Source organism: Puma concolor, chromosome C1, assembly GCF_028749965.1.
Source record: "Puma concolor isolate L17-30 chromosome C1, mPumCon1.1.hap2, whole genome shotgun sequence".
Lineage (NCBI taxonomy): Eukaryota > Metazoa > Chordata > Mammalia > Carnivora > Felidae > Puma > Puma concolor.
This window is the reverse complement of record NC_141674.1, coordinates 135,608,026-135,630,360: the sequence shown is the minus strand read 5'-3', so window position 1 is coordinate 135,630,360 and position 22,335 is coordinate 135,608,026. Positions and strand designations below refer to the sequence as shown.

Genomic DNA, 22,335 nt, shown 5'->3' with positions numbered 1-22,335 from the left:
ATATCTTAGTCCTAGCTGGTGTTTTAACTTTGGTGCTTAGTAACACATTTTGCTCTTCAACTTAAAAGAAGACCCACTAACCTGTAAGTAAGATGGCTTGAAGAATAGAAAACCTAGCATTTCAGATTCTGTATTTTTTAGGGCTGTATAGATAAAGTCAGAATGTTGAGGAGGAATACCCCCCACAATGTTTTAAAATGAATTCTTAGGACTCCTGGGTGGTTCAGTTGGTCAGGCGTCTGACTTTGGCTCAGGTCATGATCTCTCTGCTTGTGAGTTTGAGTCCTGTATTGGGCTCTGTGCTGACAGCTCAGAGCCTGGAGCCTGCTTCAGATTCTGTGTTTCCCCCCGCCCCCCGCTCTCTCTCTCTCTGCACGCCTCCCCCCACCCCCCCGCTCATGTTCTGTGTCACTCTCTCTCAAATACACATTAAAAAAAATAAAATGATTTATTTAATTTAAGACTTCTTCAAGCAGTATTTTCTTCCTACTCACTTGGAAAACACACACTCACGTATACATATCCATGCAGAAACAGAAATCCATTCAGGTACAATCTAGCTTGTGATCAAGAACTGCTAAAATAGGACCTTTATCATCAGCACAGCACATCCCAAAATGTCTTTGTAAAATAAATCAAATTATATGAGTTAATTGATTCCAGGCAACATCAGCAAGTGCAGGTGGAGACTGAATAACAGGATGCTTATTAATGAAGTACTATTAATCAAAATTGACAATACCAATTCTGTTTGTTGTATTTGAAAGCTACCTGCAGTGGTTATAGATATATTTGCTGAATTTTAAAACATAGTTTTGAAAAAGAAGACAAAGGCTATAGTAACACATGGGATTTTTAGCTGTGGATTTTGGACTACTGATATTTAAATGCTGAAAAGATACTTCTAAATGCAATTTGACAAGCAATGCCAAAGGTGCCAGTGGTAATTAATTAGCCCTTAATTGAGACCACAGAACAACAGGACATAGGAATTGGTACCCACTGCCATTTCCCCCTTAGGCTCCGTCTTCTGAGAGCCAGGGGTGTGGCTGCACCCAGAAGGTCACAAAGTAAATTAGGAGAACACATTGAAACTGGACATTGTTGATGGGTCTCCTTTACCCTTTGCTGTTGCCCCCGGCTATCTGTGATGAGACAAGGACCTTGATTGTTTGAAGGGGAAGTTAGGGTTCACACACATCTTTAGATGTGCCAGGTGAGTGTTGCCCTCACATCCTAGACCAGTTAGGCTGGACACTTCATGAAAAGATGAAGCCTATGAATCAAATGTTAACAATGGGAATGAGGGCAGGCCAACATAAAACAACTTAAATTTGGAATAAAGATATATTTGAATTTGTAGGCTTTGTTAGGTTGTATTTAATTTTTTTTGTAAGAATACATTTAGATCAGGCTGTTTTTTAAAGAAAAATATAGATATTATAATTATAGTTTGGACTTCTATGATGACTTGAAAAGTTTAAAGACTCCCCAGGATATAGAACCTGTGTCTTCATAGATAGGACACTTCAACAAAGGGGAATGAAAATTCTTGCTTCATAACTCCATAGACTGAGCAAATGAAAAAATGGAAATGAATTCTTCTAGTCTCTGAATAAATCTAAAGATAGTTTCTGACTGAAAATTTATGGTAGCTTGTCTTATAGCAGACAAGTTGGAGATACAGTTTGTTAAACTTGCCAGTGTTTTCTGAAAAATAAAGTTTGGGCAGTTTTAATTTTTCTCTTAGAACTGAAATCAGTAACTAACTGAAGGTACAGTTCATTGATGTGACTAGAAATTGAAATCTAGGTTCTTGAGTAACAGACCCTCAATCCATGCGGATTATATTACTTTTGAAGGGACTTCACTCTCCAAAATGGGCTCAGATAAAGTATAAAAGTCATATATACATCTGGAAAAAGACTCTTCAGGGATCTGCTTTATTTGGTCACACACATGCCTGCAGTTAAAACCAATCAGATACCCATCCTTTCAACACTCTTAGAGAGGGCTTGACTCTGATTCTTTGGAGGCCCTTGAGAATTTGTCATAGACAATAATACCCACTGACAAAGCAGAGGGCAATGACAATTTGGTGAGAAGTACTCTCTCCCTCTTCCTAACTGATTCCCTTTCCATGGCTCATTCACTGAATCAAGTTGGTTCTCATGAACTGAGAGTCGCCTTGATGTCACTGCTGCTTACCACAACTGGAGAAATCTGAACAAGGGCTTTCTTAATTAACTGAGGTATTCACATGATGTGACTGGAGTAGACCAGTGGTTCCTAGCCTCTGTTACCATCAAAGAACCCAACTGAAGGTTATTGATGGCAATAGAAATGCCACCTGGTGGCCTCAGAATAAGTGATAAAATAAGCTTCTCTTTACTGTCTTGATATTAGTTCGTGAAGAAACTTCAAGAAAACCATATCTTTCAGTCTTAGTCAGCCCCCATCTCCGTGTTTTAAAATATTAGTTTGCACATCTTATGGTATTTGAAGATAAATTCATTTTAAAACTCAGATATTTGTACTGCTTACTGGGATTTTTTTTTATTCTATGAAAATCCCATCTCTCTTTCATTGGCCTCTAAACTTCTGATTTTAATCCTGACAGGTTGCATCTTTACACCTCCTGGAACTCCACACATTTCAGATCTTCCCTGAAGTACAACTTCATAATTATCGTCTCATGCATGGCTGAAATGATACATGAGGCCATGAGCCACCCACTTCTATCCTCTCAGTAAACATTTCTGAACTTGTTCTGTAAATTTGAGCACCGATTTTATTTTCTTAATTAATTTTATTATGTATTAAACTGATTTATGTTCCCAGTGTATCAAATAAAAGCATTTACTGTATATGAAACATGCATTCAATATAAAAAAGTGAAAATACATTTAAAATGAGTAAGAAAACAAGAGCAGAGGGAAAATAAGGGGTAAGGTTAGAAAAGTATCTAAGGTGTATGCTCTCAAGTTGCAAATGCTTGTCAAGTTTGACTGGAGCCTTGCTTCATTCCCTGTGAGTCATATCACTTCCAGGTAGGCTACCAGTGATCAAATTTACTGCTAACCTCTGAAAACATTTCTGCTTTCCTTGTACTTTTTTATGTGACCACATCTGTTCAGAGGCACTACGATTCAGAATTTCTTATTATTTTCACTTTTGCAAGGGAGACTGGTGTAGAGAACAGGTCCCATATTAATTTACTCATTCATTCATCTACTCATGAAAGTCACAAAATATAGTGACTTTTATGTGCCAGTTAATCAGGAGGGAGGCAGTTTTGCATAGAAGTTAGGCATCAGATCTTTGGGTTCAGACAGACCTGCATTCTAATACTGACCCCACTACTTTTTAGTTGGGTGACCTAGGAAAAAAAGAACGTGGTTCCTCTGGATGCTAGATTTTGGCTACATCAACTGAGAGTAATGCCTATTTTACATGGTTCTTAAATTGAGATAATGTATTTTAAATATCCAGCAAAGTATGGGACACATGGTTAGTGTTCAATTGTGTCTATTCATGCTAGGCATTCTGGAAGAATTAAAAAAGCACAAGGATAGCCTTTGGCCTACTGCATTCACTCTACTGTATGTAAGTGTCCCAGTCACCCGTATGGCTGTTCATAAGAAGGGCTAGGAGTTTAGAGCAGGGAAAGACCTCTTCAGATAGGGCCAGATCTAATCAAGCAAATCTTAAAAGACCTGGGCATTGAATCCGATTCTTTGAAGAAGTGATAGAACCTGGGATGGGCAGTCAGCATAGACAGGAACCTGGATAGGAGCACAAGAGTATGAGCCAAGCAGTACAGCAGATGTGGGCAGTACAGTGGAGTTGATGAGGAAACTTATTTGTCTGGTGGAGTGACATATCCAGCATGGAAGCATGGCTAGAATTCCAGGTAAAGCTAAGACAGTGAGGAAGTACTGACAATTTTATTGAAAGACATTACCTCCATTGGAAACTGCAAATCCAAGAATCCTAACTGCATTTAACTACCCAGAATAACTAGCCAGTTGGAGCTCAAGTGCCTTCGCGGTAGCTTATTTCCATTTTTTTCCCCCATCACTATAGTAAAACTCTGTTATAGGACCTGCAAACTGGCCAGATGACCTGGGAAAGTCCCAGGTTTGCTCATCTTTTGAGGGGATTGGACAGTTTCCCTTCTGGAACTGATTTCTTGAAAACCTATAAAGCATTTCCCTATTGAAAATGAGAATAAAGGTTAGATGCTCACTGTTGCTGCTGCACCTCTACTTGCTTTTTGGACGTCTTTGGTTAAACTCCCAGATGTCTGCAAGGAAGTCTCTACACAGTGAGTCATATTTAAAAAAAAAAGAAAGAAAGAAAGAAAGAAAGAAAAGAAAAACAAAAGAAGAAAGAAAAGAAAAAAGAAAAAGAAAAAAAAATCTTTCTTCTTCTTCCTTTTTTTTTTTTTTTAAAGGAGTGGCCTAGGTGTTGATTGGACTGAAATTCCACAGAACTGAAAACAAAACCAACTCCTTCCCCCACCCCTAAAAACAAAAACCTCCCATATGCGGCTCCCTGTGAAGCCACTTTACTACTTCCTGATTTTAAACTCAACAGTTACATTTTTAAAGAGACATCACACTTTGGAATATAAACGTGTGAAATCTAAATATGAAATACAATAAAGCAGCTTGAGCCAGGCCTTGCAATGTGATTTTTTTGTTGTTGTTGTTCCTTTAATTTCAGGTAGTCAGGCACTTTTGACTTGAACTCTGTCTCTAGCTGTGCTGCTGTTCCTTGGTGGGTTTCGACATGAGACCAGCAGCTTCTCAGTGGCATACTTCATTCATTTTCAGAAGACACCCGTATTCTTCTCTGCTTTGCAGCATCCTTCCTCTGAGGGGCTCAGGATATTGAAGGCTCAGAACAGCCCAATATGCAAGGATATATATAGTCTTTCTGCATTACCAATTTGAGATGGTGAAAGACAAAGAAATATTGCCTATTTTTCTCTCACACAGGAAACGCCCTTTTGTGACTTACTCTCTGTGTGGACTGAGAAGAACCATTTATTTGTGCTTGAGAGAGAGTGCAAGCTGCAGAGGGGCAGAGGGGCAGAGAGAGGGAGACACAGAATCTGAAGCAGGCTCCAGGCTCTGAGCTGTCAGTTCAGAGCCCAGTGCAGGGCTCGAACTCACAAACCATGAGATCATGACCTAAGCCGAAGTCGGAAGCTTAACACACTGAGCCACCCAGGTGCCCCCAGAAGAACCTATGATTATATTGTGTGTCTAGACCCTACCTAAGCTCCCAGTTCTGGGGATAACACAGAACTGCCCAGGGTGGTGAGCAGCTCGAAGCACAGGAGACCCAAGAAACATCCTACTCACTTTGGCTGCATTCCGACAGCTCTTATTTCCTGATTTTCTACTTTGTTATTTCCTCCTCTGACATACTGCTAATGATGTTCCTATGTTTCTAACAATATCCTTAAAGTAGCTTTGTATAAAGAAGCTTTCTTACTTTCCATTAGAACACCCCAAGTAATCTACCTCCCTGACTCTCCTGCCGCCTCTGATCTATTAAGTCCAAGTACTGATCTCTAATTTTCCTTCAGTGATCCTCCACGGTCCCACTCCCATGCTTTACAACCCCTCTCAGTTTGTGATTTCTCCCTCCCATCATCACAAAAGCTCCTGAACTCATACTTCTTCCAGAAAACCTTAACTGGCTAAATTCAAGACTAGTCAAGATAACTTTCAACATATACTTTCTACAAATGCATTTGGTCACTTTGATTTAAAGCAATCGAAATCATTATTTCATTACATTTTTAATCTGCATCTGGACCATCTTTGCTTCGTTGCCATCTGTCTGAGTTTATAACTTCATGGAGAGAGCAGGATGTGTCAAAGGCACTTTTAGACTGCTATGAAGCATACCGTGAAAACTTATGGCTCATCTCACAAATATTTATCGAGCACCCACTATGTGTCAGACCCCGGACTGGGTTCTAGCATTATAGGAATGGACAACTCATATTCACCAAGTTGAAAGTTGTGGAAAGCAGTGGCGTTCTTTCAGTAGAAGGCAGAATATGCAAAGACGATAAAACGTCAGAAACCAAAAACGAGGGGGATCAGGCAACAACCCTATTGGAAGATGTAGGTGGCCAGTGAAAGTTTCTCCAGGGCTTTTCGACTTGATGAAAGTCTGTGTTAAATTGAATGTCAAGCAGATTTGACCCAGGAAATAATGACCATTGAACAATATGCAGGGCATGATTGATCTCCACTTCCTGCATTGCTTAATAACCCCTTTAAAGTGTTATTGTAGTTGTCCTTGATTAGGGCAATTCATTTCCATTTTCTGAATTTAGGTCCAAAACTATGTATTTGTTTTCTTGTTTTGTTCTTGGTTTTGCTGTTGGTTTATCAGAACAACACCATAGAATGGTTCTTTTCTAAATTTCTTATGCTAGTCAAGTAGCAGGATAACTCAGACAGGTTTCTTTTCCCCTTTTTTTCAAAGTAAGCATGCACATACAGACATCCACCTTCAGATTCTTTTTACTGGCACATCGAGGGGGGACTTGAGCGTCATTTAAGCCTGCAAAGTTGAGACCATAGCTCTGTGGCTTTGACTCTACTTCCCAGTGCTGAGTAGACTGCTGGGATTCCACAAATAAATAATAAAAATAATAATGATTTTTAAAGCATTTGGAAATGCTGAGTTGAAAGGTGTGGTGTAAGTGCACTGTTTTATTGTGAAAGTGATATCTCTCGCATTATCTGCTCCTAATGGAGGGCGGCAGTAATGGAGAGTGAGGCACTTATGCCTCTAGACCAGGGTCCCTGAAGGCGGGGTGGAGCTCCAGCCGGCACTGTGGTAACACTTACTGTACTCAGTAACTGCTTCCTTCCAATCTAGCAAGAAGGTATGAGAAGAGTGATGTTGCTGCTTGTTCCCCTAAACCTTAGAAAGTCGTCTTGGCTTCATATTGATGGAGAAAGTAACTGATAATCATACTGGAAAAATACCACAGATATAAAAATATTAACTTTCAGTTTTGGTCTCAAATAAAAACACATTTGGCATGGGACATGTCAGCCACATGGATATGAAAATAGCTTTGGTCTCTGTTAGGGGCTGTATTATGTGCCCTTGACCCTCAAAACCATCTGTTGAAATCTTAACCCCCAGGACCTCAGAATGTGACTGACTCCATTTGGAGGTAAGGTCTTTGGTGATTAAGTTAAAATGAGACCATTAGGATGGGCCCTTATCCAGTATGACTGACGTCTTTATAAGAAGAAGAAATTGGGACAAAAAACACCAGGACTGTGTGCTCACAGAGGAAAGACCGTGTGAGGACACAGTGAGAAGACAGCCATCTGCAAACCAAGAAGAGAGGTCTCAGGAGAAACCAATCTGCTGACACTGTGCTCTTGGACTTTTAGACTCCAGAAGTGTGAGAAAATAAATTTCTGTTGTTTAAGTCACCCAGTCTGTGGGATTTTGTTATAGCAACCCTAGCAAGCTAATATTGTCTGGGATCATCCAGATTTAGGGTTCACCCTGAGCCATACAGCACAATATAGAAAAAAAATATTTTTCATACAGTATAGTCTGAATGCTTTTCCAACCAAGTCCATAACTTTAATTATAAAAGGAGCATAACCTGCATTAAATTATGAATATGTTAACATATTGAATGGGGGACAAGAAAAATAAGCACCAGATTTAGGCTACATAGGCACTTGAAGGTAGAAGTAAAAAAATCTGGTTTCCTTGACCACATTGTCATAATATGCATATATAACAGTTTATTGAATCCAGGCTGCGTAGACAACCAGAAGAACTCTGGCTCCATACTGTCACAATGCATGCCCACAACAAAGACTCAGGGAGAACAGCCCCTTTCATTCGATCTCTCTAAGTATTACCAACACGAGAGCTGAAAACCTTACCTCTGTCTGAAGTATATCTATGTATCCATGCATAAGTTATTAACTGGGCTCCCTGGGATCTGCTGCTGAAAATATTAATATATTCAAATCTCATTCTAGCTACTGCAAAAAAACACTACATCAGATCAATGCGTTAATATCCTTCTTAGACAAAAAAATCTGGAATTGTTTTCTAAAGTTTCTTTCTTTCTCCTTGGACTCCTCTGAAACAAAGGTGATATATGGCCTAATGAGGTAAAGTGGACATCAGGTGACAGCATGCAGGGTTGACTGTACCTATAAAACACTGTTTATTTGTCCTGGAAATACAGCAGTCTTTCGTGAGGATTATGGGCTGAGTCCTGTTCACAGCATCCAATGGCAGACTTTTTTTAAAATTATACTTTCTTAGACATTTTACCTGATGGAAATGAGGTAGAATGCCTTCTAATTGAAGATAACATGAATTTTAATTTGTCAATCTCCTCATGCTCATGGGCGGTGCATTCTGGACACAAATACAGCTTTGAAGGAGTTGGAAAGCAAAGCTATGCTAAGAACCAGCAAGGCAAGTGGGAGACCTGCAGAGTCAAGGTGGTGATGAGAGTGGCCATTCTTGTGACTTATCCCTTTAGATTGTCGCTCTACATTTCTGTGTCCCCAGTTAAGAGATATATATAATGACCAGCCCTGGCACCATGCAGCTTTGCCTCTTTGCTATTGGCTGCACGGAAGGCCTTTTATCAATGACAACAAACAAAGTAGGTGGTCTTTTACCTCTTCCTAGCTGCAGCAAAAAAAAAAAAAAAAAAAAAAAGTGACATAATTTTTCACAGCCTGAAATAATTGTGGAAGTACAGATACTGGTTAGGATCACTATGAATTATTAGTGGAAAAGTGGGTCTCAGAAGTACGTTACATGTGAAATATTTTTCGTCACTTGAACATGTGCCGTCCAGAGCTGGCCCTGTTCTAGCCGTCACAGGGAACAAACATTTCACATTCACAGATGCTCCCAATTTGGTGCGGTTTGGAGTGTAATTTAGATCAAACGTCTCCATGTAAATGAGTCAGGGTTTCTTAATTAGGTGCCTCTAAAGCAAAACCTTGGACCACATCAGTAGGTGTGGGTGTGGTGCCCACAATACTGGAATCTTTCCTATAGACAGGCTCTCAGTATCATTCAAATAGAGCTTTTTTTTTTTTTTTGGTTGTTTTTTTCAGGCAATAATAAATCTGCAGATGGCATAGACAGAAAGACGCTACTTCAGAAGAGCTGTCTAAAAACACTGCCTCTTTGGCAAATGCCTTAAAGTAGGTCATTCTGCTGTGATTTAGCTTTTTCTTTAGATTTGATTGCCAGCTTTTTGTTCCCATTACAAGTAGGGTGCATTCCAGTCCACAGACTTGTTCTTAATTTTTCCAACTGGTATTTGTTTACTAGGATTTGCAGATCTTCATATGAAAATGGCCAATATCCTGTCACAGTGCTAATCATGCACTTGACCACAAAACGAAATGGATCCGGGTGATAATCTGGCAATGCTGAAATATTAAATGCCTTAAACACCCAGTCTTCCCACAGCAAAACTGCGTTGATTTATATGGGTAGGTTTGTTGAAATAATTGTCCCATCTTTTATACATGTGAAAAGAAGAGGTGACAGGATGTAAATGGAAAACTTTTACAAGCCATACAGCCATTTGTATAGATATTCAGGTTATCTGCTTTTATACTTGTCATTGTTTGTGTTTTTTATAGGGGGAAAAATCATTGGGTCCCATTTCCCTATCGAGGCTTTGGGATTTACATGCAGAACCCCCTGCAGCATTAATGAGTTACCTGCATAAATCCCCTGGCAATCGATGGGCACATAGACCTTGTTTTGTTATATTAATTATTCCTCACAGAACCTTGACACTGACATTAAATGAGGCCTTAAAAAATCTTGATGAAGGTCTTAAGGTATCTTTTACTGTTCAAATATTAGCATTGCAAAAACAATGTCTAAGGCATTATTCATTTCGTGGTACCGCAGGGAAGGAGGGATTAAAATAAGGGCACAGGGAGTGAACTTTCTGGTCTTAACTCTTTATTGCCTAGAGGCCACTTTTCCTAGGACTGAGTTATAATCCTCAAATTGTGATAATGACTAAAATAAATATTAAGATCACAATGAATAAAAAAGTACTGTGTCAATTTCCTCCAGATTGGTTTTGAATATGGTGTCTCCTCCACAGGCCAAGTTTTGTCTTGGCATGGTGGTGTTCCCAGGTGAATTCCAAAGTGTCATAAGCTGATTATTCTTTTTTAAAACTATAATTTATTGTCAAATTGGCTTACATACGACACCCAGTGCTCATCCCAACAGGTGCCCTCCTCAATGCCCATCACCCATTTTCCCCTCTCCCCCACGCCCTCATCCACCCTCAGTTTGTTCTCTGTATCTAAGGGTCTCTTATGGTTTGCCTCCCTCTCTCTGTGTTTGTAACTTTTTCCCCCTTACCCTCCCCCCATGGTCTTCTGTGAAGTTTCTCAAGATCCACATATGAGTGAAAACATATGGTATCTGTCCTTCTCTGACTGACTTATTTCACTCAGCATAATACCCTCCAGTTCCATCCACGTTGCTGCAAATGGCATGATTTCATTCTTTCTCATTGCCAAGTAGTGTTTCATCGTATATCTAAACTACATCTTCTTTATCCATTCATCAGTTGATGGACATTTAGGCTCTTTCCATATTGTTGAAAGTGCTGCTATAAACATTGGGGTACAAGTGCCCCTATGCATCAGCACTCCTGTATCCCTTGGGTCAATTCCTAGCAGTGCTATTGCTGGGTCACAGGGTAGATCTATTTTTAATTTTTTGAGGAACCTCCACACTGTTTTCCAGAGAGGCTGCACCAGTTTGCGCTCCCACCTATAGTGCAAGAGGGTTCCTGTTTCTCCACATCCTTGCCAGCATCTGTACTTTCCTGATCTGTTCATTTTAGCCACTCTGACAGGTGTGAGGTAGATTATTCTGAATTATCTGCTTACTTTCTACTTTGCTTCCCTTTCATGGTTAGTGATTCTTGTTGCGTTTGAGCCTAAAGTGGTGTGTTTCCTACCATATTCTCTCTTTAGGCTCTAAACTCTTTTGGGGAGTGCACCCACTTCCATGATTTGGAATCTTAACCCTAAAAAGTTGATTCCCAAATCTGCATCTCCTTTAATATCATAACTTCACTTACCCACCTGCTAAAATGATTTGTTAAATACCTCCTGTTGCACTAGCCTGTGCTAGTTACTCAGGGCACTACCAAGTCCAAGAAGAAATGATTCCTGCCTTCAAAGAATTAAAGTTACCCAAGGATGAGGAAAGGATTGACTACATAGAGCTGTCTATGCTTGGGGGAAGGGTGACTTCATGTCTTTGGTGCTGTATAGTTTATAGCGGATTTATTTATAGGTAACTCTGAATGAAGTCCTTTGAGGTATAGGCATCATTGCCTCCTTCAACACAGAAGAGGAGACAGATGCTCTGAGAAGGTGTGTTATCCAAATGACACTATTAAGGGAAGCATCATCAACTCAAGACAAAGACTTAGGTTTTCTGGTTCTGAATCCAGTGCTCTTTCCACTCTCTCTCTTGGATTTAGTGCAAAATAGATCAAGTGTCTGGGCTGGACACTCTGCTTGGATTTCCAAACCTATTAAACTCTGATATAGTATATACGCTTGGCTTTCCCTTTGTATTATCTCATTCGATTACACACACACACACACACACACACACACACACACAGTAGATAAAGTTAAGCATTATTCCCATGATGAAGATGACAAAACAATGGCAAAGTAGTGAAGTGACAGGTCTAAAGTTATTCAAGAAGCTCACACCCAAGCCGGGGCTGGAACTCAGTTCTTCAGATTCTCTCAACCCATCAGAGGCAAATGCCTGAAACACTTCCCCCCACAAATAACTCTTTCCAATTAGACTGATAACTGGATAATTTAAATAGTTTTCCAATTTTCTTAGGATATATTCTCAGCATACCAATTATTATTTTTGTAATTTTTTAACACTTATTCATTGTTTTTGAGGACAGAGAGAGACAGAGCATGAGTAGGGGAGGGGCAGAGAGAGAGAGGGAGACAGAATCTGAAACAGGCTCCAGGCTTTGAGCTGTTATTACAGAGCTGGATGCGGGGCTCGAAATCAGGCTGCGGGGCTGCGAATCAGGACCTGAGCTGAAGTCGGATGCTTAACTCACTGAGCCACCCAGGCACCCCAGCATACCGATTCTTTTAAAGATTTTACTGGGTTCTTTTTGTTGATGTTTGTTTTAAGTAATCTCTACACCCTACCTGGGGCTTCAACTTACAACCCTGGCATCAAGAGTTGCATCTTCTATTGACTCAGTCAGCCAGGCACCTCCTGATTCTTTTAAAACAGAAGTCAGTTCATGCCATTCCTGTTCCCAAGTCTACAACTGGCTCTCCCTTTCTTTTCACTTGGAGCAAAAGACCAGTGCCTCATAAGGGCCTTGTCAATGATGTAGCTCCCTTCTCCTCTTTTCCCCTCCCTCCCTCGGTTCCTGAAGACACCAAATGTTAGGTGTCCTCTCTGCCTGGAATGCTTTGACTCCAAGTATCTACTTCACTAACTCCTCATCTTTTCTCAAACATCACCTTCTCTCCAAGGGACCTTAATTATTACTGCAAACCCCCCCTCACCACTCTTGATCCTCCTCCTCTGCCCCATTTTCTTGAGTTCCTTAGCAGGCACCACTGTCTAATATATGTAGTATTTCCTTATTTATTATGCTTGTTTTATTTATTTGTTTATATTATATGTATTGCATAAACTCCATGTGAGCAAAGGTGATTAAACTTAAATGCATAAGCTTACTGATGGATTGTCAGTTCCTAGAAGAGTGCCTGGCACCTAGGTGGTGCTCCACCAAAGTTGACCCAGTTTCCACCAGTGACATCTCCATTCTCTTTAGTCTACTCATTGGACACCTTGGCATTGACTTCAATTCTTTCCAGTCATCCATCCATCATATCAAACCAACCAGCAAGAACTCTTGACTTCCTTGAAAGTCTGTCTAGGAATAACCCTCTTCCCACAGAGCTCCATAGCCAACATGGGGAATAATTGCTTTCTGGTCATGGCAAGATAATGGCTCAGTTTAATCCACTTTGCTCCAGCCCCCTTCTTCAGCCCTTCCATCCCCAAATCATTTTCATATGACTGCTTAATAAATTGAGACACTTGAAACAAAAGTTCTTCACCTGCTCAATAACCTGCCTTGGTTCCCGGTAGAATCTGAGACGTGAAATTCCAGCTTTTCTGCAGGCACCACTCATAACCTGGCTCCTCCCTGCACTTGGGTCTCCGCCTCCTTTGCTCCCTGTCACGGTTGGCACAGGCTGCTCACGGCCACATCCTGGCTTCCTTTGGCCTTTCTCAAGCCGGCCCATGGAACATTCTGGTATTTCCAAAATTCCACCTGTGCATTAAAGCCTAACTCAGTGTCCACTTTTCACTGGAGACTTCTCAACTCTTGTAGTCTATTTCTGTCTGTACCTACTCCTTAACAGTTAATTCTTCCTTACTCTCTCTTCTTAAGTGCTTTGTCCCCTGTCAGAACTTTACATTTCTCACTTTATACTTCTTTTATCTACCCAGATCTCCCCAGTGTGGTATGGAGCACACAGTAGACACTCCAGACATCCTGATGATTCCTTGATGGATACTTACATTCTTCTCCTTTTTGTATATGTACTTTACCCTACTGGCTTTAGACAGTGGAGCATTTCAAATGATATATTTTGAATGATACCCTAAATTTATATATCTTTGGCAAGTAGTAGCATTTTGCAGCTATACTGATGAGCTATATATTAGGATAAATGTATATTTAAACCCCAGCCTTATCTAGTTTACAGCATGTTTACAGCATGTCTAAATGTAGGAACTCATGCTCCTTTCACCAGGGATTAATTGGGTCTTGCTTTTTAAGTGTGTGTATGCGAGCGTGTGTGTGTGTGTTCCTTCCCATACATCTAAAGTGAATTCTATCATCAAGAAGTCACAAAATACGTAGATATCAGTATAAGAAGCACTTAGGAAATAACTAGATAAAGAATATAATCATTAATCCAACTAACAATTAAATCTTTAATGGTACATGCGGGTTTTAGCATGAAAGCCTCTGTAGCACGCAGCAATAAATTAAGTTTGCATAATATAAGCTTAAAAATGGCCCATTCTTTGATGTTCTGCAGCAACTCTGATTCTATTTTACAAAGCTTTGAAGGAAGATTATCACTCCCTTCACCGTCCATTGGTCAAGCTTTGAAGGTTTGCATTCTGCTATCTTGTCTTCTCTTAATTCATCTTGAAAGACAGTTTTGGTTCTTGGGAGGTCATCACAGGCTGCTGCTGGCCGGTGTGTCGCTGCTACAGCACTAACCAGTGAGGGTAAAATCCCATCACTGTTCAGAGTAGGTGTCTCACTCATGAAACATGTTCAGGAACCAGACGCCGTCCCTCCTGCTGTCTCCCAAGAGCAAAAGACATTTTATGAGTAGATTTTAGGAGTGGATTGGATTCTTTACTATTTTGGACTCCCTATGTTTCTGTTCTTTAGTTCCTAGGACAAATGAAAGCCAACTTGATTATTCAGGGTGTTAAACTCGTTTTAAAGTCCTCTTTCTCTTTGTCCAGCCTCTGCTCTCTTGGTTCAGGAAGAACTCTTCCCTCTTCCCTGTAAGAACTGCCTTCAGAAATTGTGGTACCTAGAGACCAGCAGCATCTGGGAGCTTGTTCTCTATGCAGAATCTCAGGTCCTGTCTGAGAACCCCTGAATCAGAATCTACGTTTTTAACAAGATCTCCAGGTGACCTGATGTGTAAGCACATTCAAGTTTAAGAAATCCTGGCCTAGAACTTTCTGGAATGCTTAGGCCGTAGTAGTGCTGGCCGCTGAACTAGCAGGCTGAGAAGTCTTCACAACACCCACTGCCACCACGTGACCCACCCAAATGTCCCTTCTCATTTGAAGCCCCCTCCACACTAGTACTCGTAAGTGTGTCTCCTGGGAAAGGTGCACCTGCGCCCACAGAGGGCACCCTTTTCCCCAGCCAATTAGTTGACACCATAAAGCACTTCTGATGGAGTCTGGGCTGTGAGAGGTGAGGCCTTTTGGATGGGATGCAGGATAACGGCCCTTACCACTTGTGGTCATTAGAGTTCCCGTGGTGCTTTTTGTGAGAGAAGGGATTGTTAACCTCAGTGTCCTGGCTGACTTCCAATCTGTGTAATTGCATGCAGTCTACCTAAGTCTGCACTGTAGTTTCAATTAGGTAAAGTATTGTTCACTTCTTGTACTAAACTGCTGTGTTGTGTGGCTACAGACTGCTAATTAGCTGGTGTTTTTCAGGTGGCTGCGTTCGTGATGAACAAAACGTCTCTCTGGCCATCTCCTCCCCGCCCCTGCTATCTCCTCCTCCCAGGGTCTCACACACAACTGCATGCCTGTTTTCTTCTATATTACCATTTCTTGGATTGAAGTACTTTGGGATCAGAAATAACTAGGATGTGACAAGGAACATTTCTTTCATTTCCCTATGTAGCCACTTGCTTCTAGGCCTACCTAGCCTATTGTAGGGTGTTGGAGGGGAAGCTCGGGCAGAGAATAGCAAGAATGTGATGAGGGGTGAATAAAATAGGCCTTCCTCTGCCAAGATGAAGGGTAAATTCCTGTCATTGCCAGGGAAGTATGAATGACTTTAAGAACTTGGCACTCTAGGAATTGGTTATTTTCAGTGCGATATGACTAGAGAGTGAGGCCAGAGAGAACAGGGCATGCATTTTATTTCTCCTTTCTTGATGGTTAGAAAAATATAGTGGGACATGTAAACCACCCATAAAATACCTCACTATCTCTCTGGGGGATCTCCATCTCTAAATATGGCTCTGGGAGCATGAATGGAATCCCCTTCTGATGACTCAAAGGTCAGTACCAGGGAGGCACTTATGACCCTGGAATGGCAGCTGGAAGTGAAAAAGAAGTGGGAAAAGATGAAGGAGCAGAAAGCCAAGAGGACAGAGTTGTGCTTTAATTGGAGAAGAGTTGTTTTTAAGAGAAGAAATTTTCTGGGATGTGAAATGATGGCAAAAAAAAAAAAAAAGTGTTCAAATGGGAAAAAAAATCAGATTAGGTAAAACATTACTTTGCATATCTTTTCACTATGTGAGAAAATTTGTTTTGATGTCCAAGCACAGAGACACAAATTAATTAGATAAAAATTCCTATAGAGCAGAGGTAATTTCTTTTATCTTTTCTCATCCCAAACACTATGGGAAATAAAAGAATTAATTAATGAGTGAAAAGAATGAATGAGTGAACAAAATGGATGAAAGGAAAATATTTATTAAGAGGTGTATGTTGATTGTCAGTTCATGGACAGCAGGGAAAAGTAAGTGTTTTTAGTGCCAAAGTGCCAGCACCTATGACTTGCCTACTGCTTGCTGTGGCTCTGTCCCAAAGTATTCTACTTATCTCTTTGAAAATAAGACAGAAAAGGACAGAGGTCTCCTCAATCAATACACTCACAGTATCCCTGTAAAGAAAGGCTGGTTTGCAAATCTCCTAAGAAGAGGAGGGGCTGGTGTCAGAAAGTTGGGAGTGAGAGTCAGCTGAGGGGAGTGGACTTCGTGGAGCAGAAGTGAAACATCACAACTGAATAAGGTTCCCCTGCTCTTAGGGGCTGATTGTTATCCTGGTAAAATTGTGTTCATTTCCAGCTCAGCGTCTATCATGATAGTCACTCGATGTGTATTTGTGTTCTGCATAAATGAGAGGTTGATGGTAGGCAGCCAGTGCTCGAGGATGAAGAGAGTTCTCAGAGTGAGGATGATGATGATGTAGGGAGAAAAGGCAGAAAAAAGAAAGGGGACAATGGAAGATAAAATAGCCTAGTTAAGAAGAATGTGAATATGATACAGAAGAGGAGAAATTACTGGAAGTGAGACACAGTAATCTCTACACAAAGGGCAACATTTGGAATAAAGTTTCTGAATTCCACATGTATATTCAACTTCCTTTGTACACATTAGCAAGTTAACCTGAGGAAAAATTACAGACCAAAAAATGTCATTGAGGCAGAGATAAAACAGACTTAAGAATTCTAATCTTAAATTTGAGCTATACTGTCATGTAGGTGATCTCAAAGGAGATTTTCCCAATGTCTTGATCCAAACAGCCCCTCAATTCATGTCCTTGTTCCCCAGACACTCTCATTTCAGTTAAGCCCATGATTTCCGTTGTGTATCTCTTCAAAGTCAAGTGTGTGTCGGGTCTGTCACTGGCCACAGACCAATTGTTATTAATGGCTGAGATTTCTTCCTGTCCACTCTTAAGTCCACTCTTCTCTCAGCCCAGACAATACAGTCTCGAGATCAGAAATCTCATGTATAATCTGCACTTTTTCTTGCATAAGGAAAAAAAAAAACCCAAGAACATGGGAACGTACAGCTATCCCGTGTTAACTATTCCTGGATGTCACCCTGCAGCTCTAATTTCTGCTTTCTCCTCTGCATTCTGGGTACTGCTGCCGGACTTGTCAGCACCTTGTCACGGCTTCCTCGTGCGTGGGCTACCATCGGACTCTGTGTTCTCAACAATTATCCATAAAAAACCCTACAGAATTCTTCACAAGTAAAAAATATATACATACATATTAACAGGTAAAAAAAAAAACGAACCTACTTTTAAAAATTTAGTATCCGGAAGCAGGTGCTGTTTGTAAATGCTGCTGTGTTGCCTCATCTTTTCCAGTCCTGTGTTGCTCTTTTGTTCGTGGTGTGGCAAGGATGTGGGAGCCAATATGATTTAACTAAATAATACACAAATGTCAAGAACACTTTCATGTCTTGTGTACAGACCAGAATAAATTACTCCGATGGAATGTTTGCTTTTCTTTTCAGGGAACAACCCCACAGTTTACAAGGAGCTATGCTGACAAGAAATGGCTAAGAAATATTATTTAAAGTAACCTATTTTAATGTAGGACTAAGTGTCTGAGGATTTCATTCTGGTTCAAAAGACAGAGGCCAGCAAAGGAAGTTGACAGGCAGACAGCAACGAGAAAACAATCTTGTCCGAGAATTCTTTTTTTTTTAATTTTTTTAACGTTTATTCATTATTTTCGAGAGACAGAAAGAGACAGAGTGCAAGCAGGGGAGGGGCAGAGAAAAAGGAAGACACAGAATCCAAAGCAGCCTCCAGGCTCTGAGTGTCAGCACAGAGCCCAATGCGGGGCTTGAACCCACGAGACATGAGATCATGACCTGAGCTGAAGTCAGATGCTTAACCGACTGAGCCACCCAGGGGCCCCTCTTGTCCTAGAATTCTTACGGGCAGTGGGGAGAAAAATAAGTCCAGTAAGAAATGAAAATGAGGAAACTAGTTCTCAGAATTAAAGGTGAACTGAAAGGAATTGGCAGCTGCCTGGACATGCCAGCCAGAGAGGCCATGGTATCTGCTACACGTGACAGACCGAGAGACAACTGCAAAGCTCCCCAAACAACTCGCCTGAAGGGCTTGCCAGGAAGCCAGATGCTGCTTCTGGAAGAATATCTTCCGTGGTTGGGCATCTGGGTTCAGTGCTTTCCATTTAAAGAGGAGAAAGAAGGTGGTAAAAGGCAGAACCATCACTGCCTTTTAAAAAAACGTGCTTTTCTCTAAGTGTGCATATACACACACACGCGCACAAACACACAGCATTAATGAATGTGGAATTGAAGCTTGTTTTTAGAAAGAATCCCAGAAATAAAACTTTCCCTGGTGCTTTTGGGTGGAAAGCAATGTGTTAGAGGGAGGGAGGAGGGAGAAAAGGAGGAGGGAGGGAGGAAGGGAGAGAGATTGAGGGAGAGAGAGAGAGAGAGAGAGAGAGAACAGATACCCAGAAAACCCCCTATATAAATATGCCAATTTACTAATTAGTTAGGTAATTTTATTTAAAGAGCTGAGATTATAGCTGGTGTTCAATTAAAAAGGGGGGGGGATTCAAGTGATAGGCCTGTGCCTTTATCATAGTTGGCTGGTCTTTCTCACTTTTTGTTTTACCGTTCCTTCTTCCCCGGAAACATAATCGAGTATTGGTATTGGCAAGAAGGCAGAGTGTGGTCTAGTGGACTGGAAATCAGGTGACTTGAGGTCTGGTTGATTTTTTCCCCCTTCTACTTTGAAGTTTGCTATGTCTCTGCTCCATTAAATAGGGGAATCAAATTTTTATATACTTAATAACAGAAGACAAGCTTTTGTAATCAAGATAATTTTTGTTTCTTTCACCTAATGCTAAATAATTCAAAGTGGTTAGGAAGTAAGTACTGAATCTAGAACCAACGATGGACCAGATGATTGTGTTGATAGGAAATAGGAATGATAGCCTTTAGTTTAGCAGTGGGAATAATGACAGAAGATGTGAAATGAAGTTTTTCTATTCCAAGATCTGTTACAAATACCAGACAATTAAGAAATCAGAAACCCTGGCATCTCACCCTGGAGTGCAGTGATTGATCTAACAGGCTCCAGTACTGACGGGTGGTCACAGAGTCCCTGACCAAGGCTCCCTCAGTAGGGGAAGCCTCTTTTACTACTCATTCATTGTACGCAGGGCCTCTTTACATGAAACCTTAATAGTAATATTGCTTCTTTTGCAATTAGAGCTGCTTTTCTCTTCATGATGATGAAAAGATAAATATCAGGTGAGGAGACAGAAACTTGAGAGGAACCGCTTGCTAACCAATCCCCTCAAAATGGAATATTCTCTCTCTCTTGGGCGCCTGGGTGGCGCAGTCAGTTAAGCGTCCGACTTCAGCCAGGTCACGATCTCGCGGTCCGTGAGTTCGAGCCCCGCGTCGGGCTCTGGGCTGATGGCTCAGAGCCTGGAGCCTGTTTCCGATTCTGTGTCTCCCTCTCTCTCTGCCCCTCCCCCGTTCATGCTCTGTCTCTCTCTGTCCCAAAAATAAATAAATGTTGAAAAAAAAAATTAAAAAAAAAAAAAAAAGGAATATTCTCTGGTTGTAGTCTGAACTACATATCAAAGTTCCAAGATTCCACTCGATCTTAACTGGAACCATTACTAGCTATTCGATTATTATTTCTCACTCAATGAAGTCATGTGATTCCATCTGTTCAATGAAAATGACTGAGTATCTATGATATGTGGGACTCTGTACTAAGCTTTGGGGATATAACAGGAATCAAAGTGACACAAATTCCTGGAAACTATGAGCCAACGGCAGAGTTCAGTTCTTTACAATTTCCATCTTCATCGATATTTTCAGGACCTGATCATGCTATAGAATAACAGTTTTTTCCTGCTAGGTTATTATATGTATTCCGATGATTTCTCAGGAACCAGAGAATAAGGATTAGAACAATAGCTAGTCATTACCAGAAATTCTGCCTAATGTTCTGTTACCACGAGAATTTACTAGGCTTCCTATGGAGGAGTAACAATTGGAGCCACAAAATATAATACCTCTGTGCTTGCCAAGTTTTCTATCACCAGGCATGCCATTCTCAGATCCTTTTCCCAGTGTCTTCCTCTGACCACTCTTTCAATGTTAGGCACCCCTGGGAATCTGTCCTCAGCTCCCTTCTGGCTCCATACTGTCCCTTGCCAGTATTCGTGACCATACCCCCATTGCTGCCTTTAAGATGATGACTCCCAAATTCGTATTTAGATCCCAATCACCTTTCCTGCATTCCCAGCAGATGTTGCTTGTCCTTGAATGGAATTCACTAATGAAGTATAAAGAATGACCAATCGCATCACAGCCCCCAATTTTCAACTTCTTTCATGCCTCTAAGTTTAGTCTTTTCCTTTAGTGAGTTGAGGGTATCACCCCTCAGCTAGTTCAAAACCTGGGTGCCATCCTGAAATCCTTCTTCCTTACCTCTTGCATACATTTGGTGGGTATGTCCTATTGAATTGACCCTCTCTGTGCCTCTTGTATCCACTCCTGTTACCTGTCCCCTCCCCCAGCGTCTCTTTAGTTTGGGGTCTCTATCTTAGACCCTCGCCCCAGGCTCTTAACTGGTTTCACTGTCTCCAGTTTGCCCTCCTACAGGCTGTCTTAAAGACTGTGATCTTTATAAATAGAAATCGCATGACCTTATCTCCCTGCTTCTGACCCTTCCACGATTTACCTCATGTCTACAAAATGAATTTCGAATTTCGTAAGAAAGCCTGTGAAAGCTTCTTCGCAACTTAGCTCTAGTTCACTACATCTTGGGCTTCTGTTCTGCTACTTCTTTTATGCTTCCTAATCCTCCAATCACGTCAGAGGATTCACTATTTCTTCGCCATACCATAGGTCTCCAACACCACACGTCTTTGTCCACAGTTCTCTCTGTGCTTGTAGTAGGCCTGCTGGCTGCCAAACTGACATCTTTAAGATAGCCTGTGCCATCTCCTCTGGGAGGCATTCTTTGGTGTCTCTAGGCTAAGTTCCAGCTCCTGGTTGGTGCTCTCACAGCGTCTTGCAGTATTGCACCATATTTATTGCAATTGTTTACCAATTTATCTACCCCAGGAGACTACAGGACAAGTGAGGGTAGGAGTCCTATGTATTCCCCTAGTATTGAGTTTAGGGGGTCAGCAAACTTTCTCTGTGAAGGGTCAAAGTGTAAATGTTTTTGGCTTTGTGCAACTTGTCACAACTATTAACTCTTGCCACTGTAGCATGAAAGCAGCCTTTGACAATACACAAACATATAGGTGTGTGTATGTTCCAATAAAACTTCATTGACAAAAACAGGCAACAGGCTGTATGTAGCTTGAGGATGGGCCATACTTTGCCAACCTGTGATCCAGTCCAGTGCCCGGGATACAGAGGGCACTCATTTAAGACATAAAGGAATAGACAGGATTTCACAGTTGATAAACATTTTAATAAGTGTGAATTTATTTGACCTATTTCACATATGACCAAAAGGGAGAGTTAGAGACATTAAAAGATTTTCTTTAATGTTGTACAGCTTCTAAAGGGTGAGGTTGGGACTTGAGCCTATGTCTTCTGATTCCAAATCCCTGTAAATAAGTAAATAAGTAAAAGGCCAAGATTCATAGTGGAGAAGGATGGGGCAACTTACAAAATTTACCTCTTATGAGAAAATACCCCTATGGGGTGGACCACCACTGACAACAGGGAAGACAGTGGTAGATGGACAGTAGTCATTTTATGTTTTGTTTTGTTTCCTATTATTCAATGGGTAATGTCACCATTCAAATGTTAAAATAAAAGATCTAAAGTAATAATTTCCCTCCTGTCTTAAAAACCTTATCTCCCAAAGCCTTCCTCCAAAACAAGGATCCACCACTGGAAGGATCATTGA

At 40.9% G+C, this 22,335-nt stretch overlaps 1 protein-coding gene across 3 annotated transcripts in view; it reads right to left on the bottom strand.

Annotated features, from left to right (window-relative positions):
• Positions 1 to 22,335, bottom strand: part of ARHGAP15 (Rho GTPase activating protein 15) — a 617,790-nt gene that overhangs the window by 32,415 nt on the left and 563,040 nt on the right. Inside the window, exon 14 of one of the 3 annotated variants that reach the window (XM_086718494.1) lies at positions 14,084 to 14,478. The exons of the other annotated variants lie outside the window; for them this stretch is intronic. Coding sequence (XP_086574620.1) covers positions 14,439 to 14,478 — 40 coding nt within the window. The 3' untranslated portion in view covers positions 14,084 to 14,438. Of the gene's footprint in view, positions 1 to 14,083; positions 14,479 to 22,335 lie in introns of those variants that run through there. 3 annotated transcript variants of the gene reach the window in all.